This window comes from Cebus imitator, unplaced genomic scaffold (genome assembly GCF_001604975.1).
Source record: "Cebus imitator isolate Cc_AM_T3 unplaced genomic scaffold, Cebus_imitator-1.0 Scaffold207, whole genome shotgun sequence".
NCBI classification, from domain to species: domain Eukaryota; kingdom Metazoa; phylum Chordata; class Mammalia; order Primates; family Cebidae; genus Cebus; species Cebus imitator.
Genome location: NW_016107522.1, coordinates 428,411 through 440,015, shown reverse-complemented (window position 1 = coordinate 440,015; position 11,605 = coordinate 428,411). Strand labels below are relative to the sequence as shown.

The window sequence follows — 11,605 nt, the reverse complement described above, 5'->3', positions numbered from 1 at the left end:
AAAAAAAAAAAAAAAAAAAAAGAAGTATCTTTCGCCGAGCTAGGGCGATGGCCCCATAGGGGGATGAAATGGGAATTTCTCGGGGAAAGGAGCCTTGCGACTGAAAAGGGACCCCCCTCGACTTTGGCCTCCCTGGGGACGGGACTGCGTGGACTCGGGGGTCCCGGATGCCTCGGGAGGGAGTCAGTGCCCAGGTCCGCGGTGGGAACTCGGGGCTCGGAAAGCCCGGCAGGGAGGTGATCTCAGCGTCCCCCACGACGCCGACCCTCTCCCGCACGCGTTTGCAGTCGGGGCGGCCGAGTGGGCGCTGAACGGGGCGTCCCGGCGGGACTGTGGGGGTGGGGGTGCCTGTTCGCGTTGATTATAACTTCACTCCCTTTAAAAGGAAAACTATGCCCGGAATCCGGGAGGTGGCGAGTGGAGCCCGGGTGGGAAGGACTTGACCCGCGCCCGCTGTTGGCCGCGCTCGGTGTCCCCGGAGTTGGGGGCTGTGCGGGTGGCTGGGCCCCGACCTTACCCCGACTTTTACCCCGAATCCCACCCCCACCTCATTCTCACACCTCCAACCACACCTCCATCCCCACCTCTGGCCCCCCCTCCGACCCCACCCACCACCACCACCCCCACCTGCCACCCCCACCGCCACCTCTACGCCCCCAATCTCCCACCCCACCACTCCAACAAGCCCACCTCCCTCAGCCTTGACCTTCCACTCCTCCCGCCCCGCGGGCCCCACCCCGCCACCCCCGCCCACCCCTCTCGCGGGCGGAGCGGCTCTTGGCCTTTTTTGGGCGTCTCCCTGCTCCGCGGCCCGGGCTGGCGGGCGGCCGCTCGGCTGGCGGCTGCGGCGGTAGAGGGAGACCCGCGGCGACCCCGGGCTCGGCGTCGCTGCCACCATGACGGGAAGGTAACGGCCCCCACCCGCGTCCCCGGGCCGGGCAGGTGGGACTGTGGGACCCCTGGCCGAGGCGCCGCTCGCCCTCCCGCAGCCCCGCGGCATCACCGTCCCCGCTCTGCCCTGGAGCGTCGGATTCCCGCAACTCCCGGGGCAGCAGCGCCCGTCGGGGCAGGGGTCCCCCAGCCCCCGCGCCTCTTCCTCTGAGCAGGCGCCCGCAGCGGCAGGTGGAGCTCCTGCCCACCCGCCTGCCACCCCCGCAAGATGGGACAGCTATCTGCTCACAACCCACGCCCCGGGCTGCGGGAGGGGGCCTTGCCCAAGGTCGAACACCAACCACGGGCAAAGGGTTCCGCGGCTGTGCGCCTCCCCAGGCTTCCCCGAACCCCCGCTGTGCCATCCCCAACCCCGGTGAGTGTCATCTCTGAAGCCTTCCGTTTCCTCCTCTGTAAACCTAGGGTGGTAAAAATGTTTACAATGATGAAGGGTGTGTGGGGACGTGGCCAGAGCTGCGCCCAAGCACCAGCTGTGCAGGGGTGGGCTGGGGGGCAGGGTGCTCCCCTGGGCCTGGCCCACCATCTGCTCTCAGGCCCCCTGTTGCCATTGCACAGATGAGGTCAGCAGAGGCCACAGAGGCTGAGCCACTCAGGAGGCTAGTCACAGGTCCACCAGTGTCCAGCTAGTGTTTGTCCCTGGAGCCCTTTCTGGAACCTAGCTGGGTACAAGTGAATGACTCAGGGCTGGCTGAGAGGAGCAGTCCCCGAGGCCCTGGGGGCCCCCAGCCAAGTCCTGGCAGTGGGATGCTCTTCTTCAGGATCCCAAGACCTGGGGCTCTGGGAGGCCCCAGCTCAGAGAGTGACTTGTGTCTTTGCTGGGTAAAGGGGCTTGGAGAGTGTGTCCAAGGTTGCGGCCCCAAATCCCACCACATGCAAGGTGACCCCAGGCCCACAGGGGAGCTGTCTCTGATCGCCATTAAGACTGCAGCTTGGGGTTTCAAGGCAGACCCAGGAACAAAAACTAGCCTGCAACTTGTCACTTTGTAAGCCCTGCCCTTCAGAGGCACTTCCTTTTCTTCTCCCCAAGCCTTCCTTCCCAGTCAGCTCCCCTGACTTGGAATTACTCCTAAGCCTTGGCCCAGGCCCCTCTGCAGTGAGATGGAGGGACTCATCCCCCTGAGAGTGGCATCTGCTGACCCACTGACTGCCTGTGGTCACCCCACAGAGTTCTGGGAAGGGGGGTTGCCTACCATTTTCCTCAGAGCGTCCCTGCCAGCTGCCTGGTTCTCACCCTCAGTTTTCTAGGAAAAGAAATGGGGGAGAGACAGGGACAGGGTCAGGAGCAGCCCTAGAAGCAGCGTTGAGGTGGATGGAGGTGGGTGAGAGGTGGTTCTTTCAGGCGCAGGAGGGATGGTGAGGAGGACAGAACCACCAAGGGGGTGGCGCTGGAACGGGAGGCCCCAAGGCATCACTGTTCCCTGGCAGGGGTCCTCTTGCCCTGAGTCCCTTGGGGCATCCCTGGAGACCGAGGCAGTCAGGTGAGCCCGACAGGAGCCTCTGGGAAGGCAGGTGGTGGCAAGCAGGGGCCAGCCTGCCCTCACTGCTGTGAGCTCCAAGGGCCCGAGAAACTCTTGTTCTCAAATGACGCAGGGATGACAGTCAGCCTTTGGTGGACACTGTGTAGGTGTCCAGGTAATACTGCTGGTCTTAGAGAATAAGGAGAAACCTGGAAACATAAAAGATAACAGAAACATAAAGAGAAAGAAACAGCCACAGTTCCACTCCCGAGAGCCTCCCTTGATGCAGTTTGGGTGGCTCCCCAAAATTCCCTTCTCCTGGAGTGTTTGTTTGACACGATCTGTGAGTGTAATGCACCGGCTCCTTCAAAGGTGGCTCCGCTGCCCCATCGCCTTCCTGCCCTCCACACGCAGGGACTGGGCAGGCCAGCCTGGGAGGAACGGACATCCGACCTGGCCTTTGGAGTGTGCAAGTTTTCCTGTCCCAGAAGCTGTGGAGTTTCATCTCCACTGTTTCATGCTGGTGTCCTCCACGTCCACTGTCCCCGTGTGATCCCAGACAGTTCCTTGTGCCTGGATCCTGGTTCTCTTGGCATTGCCCATGCTGCCCAGAGCCAGGGTGCTTTTGGGAAACACTCCCTCTGCTCACATACCTTCAGGGGCTCTCCCTGCCAGCTGTCCCCAGGACCTCAGCAGGCAAGAGCAGAGGGAGGGCAGTGGGGAGCCACCAAAGTGACCTGGAGTGGCATGCGTGGCCATGCTGTCTGCAGATGAACCCATGGGTGCTGTGTGGAGAAAGGGCTGCTGGGAAGGCGATGGGGAAGGGGACAGGAGGTGGCCACCAGGGAGGCCCCTCCTGGGTGACTGAAGGGCTGGAGGAAAGGAGGCTGACTCAGGCTTCTCAGGATCTGAGAGGGCAGGGCTCAGGAGGATGCCCCTTTTGTGGTGGTGGGTGGGGGTGGACAGCACGCTTGGTGTGGCTGTGGAGAGCTTGAAGAGTGTGGCAAATCTGAGGGGGAGCTGTGGGAGGCACCTGGCATGAGGGGCTGAAGCCCAAGCTGGGCGGGGGGGTTGAAGGCAGCTGGAACATGGTGCAGCGTGCCCTGGGAAGAGAGGGGGCTCGGCCTCAGTGGCCACCCAGGGACTTTGGAACTTACAACCACAAGATCTTTGACTGTCACAGCTGTCATAGCTGAAAGGCTCTCCGGGATCACCATTGTTCTACAAGGAGGATATTAAGGCCACCTACCTAGGGACCCAGCTGTCCCTGGCACTCCTGGAAATGGAGCCTGGGAAGTTGACGCCCATGGCTGCGTGAGCTCAGTGGCTTGGCTGGATAAAGTGGAGTCCCACCCACCACGTGGCGGTCACGTGTGAGGCTGCGTATGCCTGATTGTGTGCTGAGCCCACATTTAGTACAGGGCAGAGCAGGTTGCTAGATCCCTGTCCTCATATCTGCCAATTTGCCCCTCCTCCTCCGGGTGAAGCATGTGCTCAGTGGTCCCCTAGGCAGAAGGAGTCAGCCAAGGAGCAGCTGAGTGCAGCCAGAGCCCTCAGCACAGCCATGAGGCTGCAGTGGTGTCAGGGGCTTAGGCAAAGTGTGAAGTGGGTAACAAGTGATGTGGCACCACTGAGCCCTGAGCCTCAGACTGGGCCAGGTGGGCCCTGCCATGGCCCCTCACCTCCTTTCTTTTTCTTCTACTTCTGGTGCTGACTGGCCCCCTCTAGCCGGCCAGTGGTGTAATAGGGATGGAAGGACCGATCTGCAGGGTGTCTAGTCCCGAGGTGTGAGTTCCCTGACCTGGGCTCATTTCGAGCCACCAACATGCCGTTAACGCTTTATAGAATTCCTGAAGAGTTAACATTCAGCGCTTGTGGGCTGGCAAGGGATGGCCCAGGCAGCCCATGTGGAGAGGACCCTGGGCTTTCCACATGCAGGGCATCATCCTTCTCTCTGTCCCTGTCTGTGCTGTGCTTCGGGCAGGCTTAACCCTCCTGTAGGTCTTCATTTCCAGGTGGGGAAGGGGACAGGAAAGGCGCTGTCACTATCCTCCTTGTTCTGTTTAGGTGTAGCTTGTACCTTTCTGAAGGTACATATTTACTTAGATGACTTAGCAGGATGACTACCCTAGTAAGATACCTCCGTGGGTGAATGCATATGTCTTGCTGAGATGACATGGCTGGATGCACGTATGAACATAAAACCGTGTCCTCACCTGTGTCCTTGGAGGAATACCCAGGAAACTCATGGAGCTGTCTTCAGCCTCCCAGCAAGAAGTCTGGTGGGGGAGCTGGCTCTGGAGGACAGCCTGTTTGTGGCATCTCTGCCTCTGCCTGCTGGGCTGAGGGTACATACCTCTATTTACCTTGGGGTAACATATGGTAACTCTATGTTAAACTTTTTAAGGAATTGCCAAGCTGTTTTCCAAGTAATTGAACAATTTTACATTTACTAAATTTTATACCAGGGATTTATGACAGTTCCAATTTCCCAACATCCTTGCTAATGCTTGTTGTCTGGTTTAGTGGGTATGAAGTGGTATCATATGTGGTTTTGATTTCCATTTTCTTAATGACTGATAATGTTGAGTATGTTTTCATGTGTCTGTTGGCCACTTGTAAATCCTCTTTGGAGAAATGTCCATTCAAACCCTTTTCCCATTTTTAAATTGGGTTGTCTTTTTATTGTTGAATTGTAAGAGTTCCTTGTTTATTTGGATACAAGACACTTCTCAGACATATGATTTGCACATTTTTTTTTTTTAAGACAAGTCTTGCTCTGATGCCCAGGCTGGAATGCAGTGGTGCAATCTCAGCTCACTGCAACCTCCGCTTCCTGGGTTCAAGCAATTCTCTTGTCTCAGCCTCCCCAGTAGCTGGGATTACAGGCATGCGCCATCACTCCTGGCTATTTTTTTTTTTTTTGTATTTTTAGTAGAGATGGGGTTTCGCCACGTTGGCCAGGCTGATTCTGAACTCCTGACCTCAGGTAATCCACCTGCCTCAGCCTCCCAAAGTGCTGGGATTACAAGTGTGAGCCACTGTACCTGGCGAATTTGCAAATATTTTTCCTTTTCTGTGGATCGTCTTTTCACTTTCTTGATTGTGTCATTTGATACACAAAAGTTTTAAATTTTAATGAAATCCAGTTTATTTCCTTGTTCCTTAGTTGCCTTGAGTTTTTGTTGTCATATTTAGGAAACTATTGCCTAATCCTAGCTCATGAGGTGAAAACTTCTGTTTTCTTCTAAGAGTTTTATACTTTTAGCTCTAACATTTAGGTTTTTGATCTATTGTGAGTCAACTTTTTAATATGGCGTAGGTAAGGGTTTTAACTCAATCGTTTGCATGTGGCTATCCAATTGTCCTAGCATCATTTGTTGAAAAGACTATTCTCTCCCCCATTGAATGATCTTGGCATTTTTGTCAAAAATCAGTTGACCACAGATATATGGGATTATTTTTGGACTCTTTTGAGACAGGGTTTCACTCTTTCACCCAGGCTGGAGTGCAGTGGCAAGATCTTGGCAGCCTTGACCCCCCTGGGCTCAGGTGATCCCCCTACCTGAGCCTCCCAAGTAGCTGGGACCACAGTTATGCACCACCATACCTGGCTACTTTTTGTATTTTTTGTAGAGATGAGATTTTTCTATGTTGCCCAGGCTGGTCTTGAACTCCTGAGCTCTGCTTGCCTCAGCCTCCCAAAGTGCTGGAATTATAGACACGAGCCATTGCACCCAGTCTATTTCTGGACTCTTGCTTCTGTTCTATTGGTGTATATGTCTATCCTTATACCAGTGTGACACTTGTAAGTTTTAGAAAGTAAATAGTAATTTTTAAGTAAGTTTTGAAATTGGAAAGCATAAGTCCTCTTTTTTTTTCCTTTTTTTTTGAGAGTCTTACTCTGTCATCCACGCTGGAGTGCAGTAGTGTGATCTCAGCTCACCGAAACCTATGTCTCCTGGGTTCAAGCAGTTCTCCTGCCTCAGTCTTCTGAGTAGCTGGGACTACAGGCATGTGCCACCATGCCTGGCTATTTTTTTTGGAATTTTTAGTAGAGATGGGGTTTCGCCATGTTGGCTAGGTTGGTCTGGAACTCCTGACCTCAATAATTAGCCAGGCATGTGGCACAACACCTGGCTAATTGTTGTATTTTTAGCAGAGATGAGGTTTTGCCATGTTGGCCAGGCTGGTCTCAAACTCCTGACCTCAAGTGATCCACTCACCTTGGCCTCCCAAAGTGCTAGGATTACAAGTACAAGTCACTGTGCCTGGCCTCTTTGTTTTTTTTAAAGTTGTTTTGATTATTCTGTGTCACTTGCATTTTCATACAAATTTTAAGAATGCATTGTCTATTTCTTCAAAGGCAGGAATTTTAATGGAGATTGCATTCAATCTATAGGTCAATTTGATGTAGTGTTGTATTCCCATCTTAACAATATTAAGTTTTCCAATTCATGAACATGGGATATCTTTTTTTTTTTTTTTTTTCCGAGACAGAGTCTCACTTTGTCACCCAGGCTGGAGTGCAGTGGCACAATCTTGGCTCACTGCAACCTCCACCTCTAGGGTTTAAGCAATTCTCCTGCCTCAGGTTCCCAAGTAGCTGGGACTACAGGTGCATGCCACCACACCTGGGTAATTTTTTGTATTTTTAGTAGAGATGGGGCTTCACTATGTTAGCCAAGACGGTCTCAATTTCCTGACTTTGTGATCTCCCTGCCTTGGCCTCCCAAAGTGCTGGGACTACTGGTGTGAGCCACCGTGCCTGGCCCAGGATATCTTTATCATTATTTAGGTCTTCTTTAATTCCTTTCAATAGTGTTTTACAGTTTTCAGTGAATAAGAAGTCTTGCACTTATTTTGTTAAACTTACTCCTAAGTATTTTATTCTTTTTGATGCTGTCTCAAATGGGGTTGTTTTGTTTCATATTCAGATTTCTCATTGCTAGTGATTCTTGTCTACTGATCTTATACCATGCAGGCTTACTGAACTCATTTCTTAGCTGTAAATAAGATTTCTTTTTTTGAGGGGGGATTCTTTAGGCTGAAGCAGGCAGATCATGAGGTCAAGAGATCGACACCATCCTGACCAACATGGTGAAACCCCGTCTGTACTAAAAATATAAAAATTAGCTGGGCGTGATGGCGCACGCCTGTAGTCCCAGCTACTTGGGAGGCTGAGGCAGGAGAATTGATTGAACCTGGGAGGCAGAGGTTGTAGTGAGCCAAGATCGCACCACTGCACTTCAGCCTGGCGCCTGGCGACTGGCGACGAAACGAGACTTTGTCTCATAAAAAAAAAAAAAAAGAGTTTTCTATATATGAGTATGTAATATGCAAATAAAAATAGTTTTACTCTTCCTTCTTAAACTAGATGTCTTTTCTTTCTTTTTCTTGTCTAACTGTCCTTGATAGAATCTCCAGTGCAATGCTGAAAACAAATGGCAAGATTGGAAATCCCCTGACCTTAGGAGGAAAGCATTCATTTTCTCACCACTAAGTATGATGTTAGCTATGGGTTTTTTGAATGCCCCTTTTTGAGTTGAAGAAGTTCCCTTCTATTCCTAGTTTGTTGGGTGTTTTTATTATGAAAGGATGTTGGATTTTGCCAAATGCGTTTTCTGCATCTATTGAGATGGTCATGGAGTGTTCTCCCTTTATTCTGTTCATATGGTATATTACATTGATTTTTGGTTGTGAAAGCAACCCTATATTGCTGGGATAAATCCCATTTGGTCATGGTGTATAATACTTTATAGTGTTAGATTTAGTTTATAGTATTTTATTGAGGACTTTTGCAACTATGTGACCTTCATGCTTTATTTTGATATCAAGGTAATACTTACAGAGTGAGTTGAGAAATATTCCCTCCTAGTCTTTCTTTTATTTTTTTGAAAGATTTTGTGAAGGTTTTTTTTTTTTTTTCTCCTTTTGAGACAAGATCTCACTCTGTCACCCAGGCTGGAGTGCAGTGGTGTGATCTCAGCTCACTGCAACCTCTGTCTTCAGGGTTCAAGTGATTCTTCTGCCTCAGCCTCCTGAGTAGCTGGGATTACAGGTATGTGCCACCACACTGGTGTTTTGTTTGTTTGTTTGAAGGTTTGGTGTTAGTTATAGTTAAACCTTTGATGTAATTCACCAGTGAAGCCAGGTGGCTCTGGCTTTATTTTGTGGAAGTTTTTTGGTTACTAGCTCAGTCTCTTTACATGTTACTGGCTTTATTTGGTGACATGGTGAGGCTTTGTGTCACCACCCAAATCTCATCTTGAATTGTAATCCCCATAATCCCTATGTGTCAAAGGAGACACCAGGTGGAGGTAATTGAATAATGGGGGTGTTTCCCTCATGCTGTTCTCATGACAGTGAGTGAGTTCTCACGAGATCTGCTGGTTTTATAAGGGGCTCTTTCCCCTTCGTTTGCATTTCTTCCTGCCACCTGTGAAGAAGGTGCCTCGATTCCCCCTTGCCTTCTGCCATGACTATAAGTTTCCCGAGTCCTCCCCAGCCCTGTTAAATGGTGAGTCAATTAAACCTCTTTCCTTTCTACATTACTGAGTTTCATGCAGTTCTTAATAGCAGTATGAAAACAGACTGATACATTTGGATTTTCTATTGCTTTTTGAGTCTCTTTTGGTAGTGTCCTTCTAGGAATTTCTCCATTTCAGCTAGGTTATTTAATTGATTGGCATACAGTTGTTCGTAATATTCCATTGTGCTACTTCCTTACTGGGAATGTGGGCTATCATTTTTCAAGGCAGCCATGGAGTTAGGAAGCAGGAATAAGGGACTAGGGAGCAGGAATAAGGGACTAGGATAAGTTGAAACAACACAAACCTCACTGTTTTTGCCAAGATTCATCTGTTTTTCCTGACCAAGTGTTCCTAGGGTTAGTGCAAACCTTTGGTGGATTTGCAGAGTTCTGAAAGAGTAGATTCCGATAATTTTTGCTAGGTTTTTTCATTGCTTTTGTGGAGGGATGAACTTCTGGAGGTCCTTACTCCACCATTTTTTGCTGACATCACTCTCAGTGTTTTTGCAAATGTCTAGAGCCAGAGCACGGACCCGAATCCCATTTGGCCATGGTGTATAATACTTTGTACAGAGTGCTAGGTTCAGTGTATAGTATCTGTGGCTCCCAATCCCATTCCTGCAGCAGGGCAGGCGGAGAATGGGTGGTAAGGTTGTGTAGAGATTTGGGATTTGGGCTCAATCAGGCTCGAAGCCTCTCTCAATTTCTAGCCTCCGATGTCCGCTTTTATAGTAAATATTTGTTGAATTGATTAGTACTTGGTAAACTTGTGCTTCAACTTCATTTACAAATTATGTTGTACAAAACACTGTGACTGTAGCCTCCTTTTCAGCCCTACAGGTGACCTTTGGAGCCCTAAATAAATGTTTCCTCCTTACATAAAACAGTGGCTCTGCACGAGAGTCCTGGATTCTAGTGTTGAGGTTTTCCACGTGGGAGGGGCTGAGTCGGGGGTGGTGAGAGGGGCTCAGGCGCTATGCCATTGACTTGTGGCTGATGTAAGAACATTTTCTGCATAAGTTTTCGTAAGCATCCAGCTATCTACATCAGATTCAGAGGTATTCCTTGTTTATTTTGGCTCCTCTAGGCTCAGCCTCTCTATGCCCTTTAGCCCCCGGGGCCATCTTTAAAAAACTATTTGTTGAATTGATCAGTGTTGTGCAACTTTGGAATTGGGCTGCATTTACAAATTCTATTGTACCCAGTGCTTGTTGCCTCTGACTCCCAGGGTGCTTAATGAGTACCTCCTCCTGCTGGGACTTGCTGGGTGAGTGTGCTCCTCGGTGATGGCATGTGGGCCTGGTATCTGGGAGCCAGCGAGCCCCTCCAAGGCTTTCTCCCGCCCCAGTTCGGGAGGACCCATGCCCTGCTGTCTTTAGTGAAGGCTGCCAGCTCTTCCTTTGGGAAGGCAGAAGAAGATATTCCTCAAGCTTTCTGACTTTCTAGAAAGGTTTTTCAGGGAAATGGAATCAGAGTTAAAGATTCCATGAGTGCGCTGGATCTTTATTGTGTTGCTGACCAGGGCCACCTTGGCCACCCTTGGGATGCCAACTGTGGGTGTTCATGCTTGGACCACAAGTAGCCTTGCCCGTCTCTCTGGGTAAAAATGCATGGGGCACGGTGCCTTCCTGGTGGTTTCCTCTGGATGCCTCTGTGTCTCCTCCCCTGGAAGCTGGAGGATTGCCTTTTCTCTAAGATATGGGTCTCTTTTGGGGTCCTTGGCCATTCGTTGGCCAGATCCAGAGGATCGGTCTGCCTGGTCTGGGTGCCCCAGGATGGTGTTTGTGGCAGAGGCTCTCAGGGACCAGAGCAAAGCAGAATGTGGGTCTTTGTGGCTCCCGTCATCGGTTTCTTTACTGTTGGCTGCGCTCCTAAAGGCTCCAGGTCCTCATTGCCCTCCTCAGCTGACCCTGCCCTCCTCAGTGCCTCCAGGGGCACAGGCTTTCCTCCTGGCAGGTGGCAGCCGGTGACCTCCGGGGTGTCCTGCCGCCACTGTGGACCTCACCTCAGCGCTGCCCGGGGCCTTTCCAGACCAGTCCCCTCCCAGCGGGGCCCAGCCCTGCCAGCCTCAGCTTTCAGGAGCTGCCCCCGCCGCGCGAACAATATCCTTTCTATTTGGAGTTGACTCCGCTGCCCTTTGGAGATCCCAGCGCGTAACGTGAGCTCGAGACCAGCGCGGGGGAGGCGCCCACACGTCCGTCCCGTCGCGGTGTCTGGTCCGAGGCGACTGCGCCTCCCCTCCGAGGTGGTCCCACGGCCCCTGCACCAGACCGCCGCGCCCGCTACCTCCAGGCGGCTGCCCCGCGCCATGGCAGCCCGGCTGGGTGCGCTGGCCGCGTCGGGGCTGTACCGGCGGCGCCAGCACCGGCAGAGCCCGCCGCCCGCCGCGGGGTAGGTGGCCAGGGGCGGGGCGGGTGGCGGGGACAATGGCCGGAAAGCTGCCGCGGCAGGGCAGGCCTTTCCTCCGAAACCCCGCGGGGCCCCTCCGACGCCGTGGGCTCTCTCCCGGGCGCCGGATGGGCCCTGAGTTGGCGACAGGGTGGGCGCGTGCGACTTTATCTAACGGGGTTTGATATCACCTGTGACCAGCTCCCCTGGCAGGGTGCGCCCAGGGGCCGGTGTTAGAGACTAGGGAGCCTGTGTCGCCCCCAGCACTGCTTTCAGA

The 11,605-nt window shown here is 52.1% G+C and overlaps 1 protein-coding gene across 2 annotated transcripts in view; it reads left to right on the top strand.

Moving 5' to 3' along the window:
• The first annotated feature begins 407 nt into the window (after positions 1-407).
• Positions 408-11,605, top strand: part of LIMS2 (LIM zinc finger domain containing 2) — a 35,472-nt gene continuing 24,274 nt past the window's right edge. Inside the window, exon 1 of one of the 2 annotated variants that reach the window (XM_017548437.2) lies at positions 408-907. In XM_017548437.2, coding sequence (XP_017403926.1) covers positions 897-907 — 11 coding nt within the window. In that variant the 5' untranslated portion in view covers positions 408-896. The remainder of the gene's footprint in view (positions 908-11,605) is intronic. The other variant, XM_037745665.1, reaches the window with a different exon arrangement.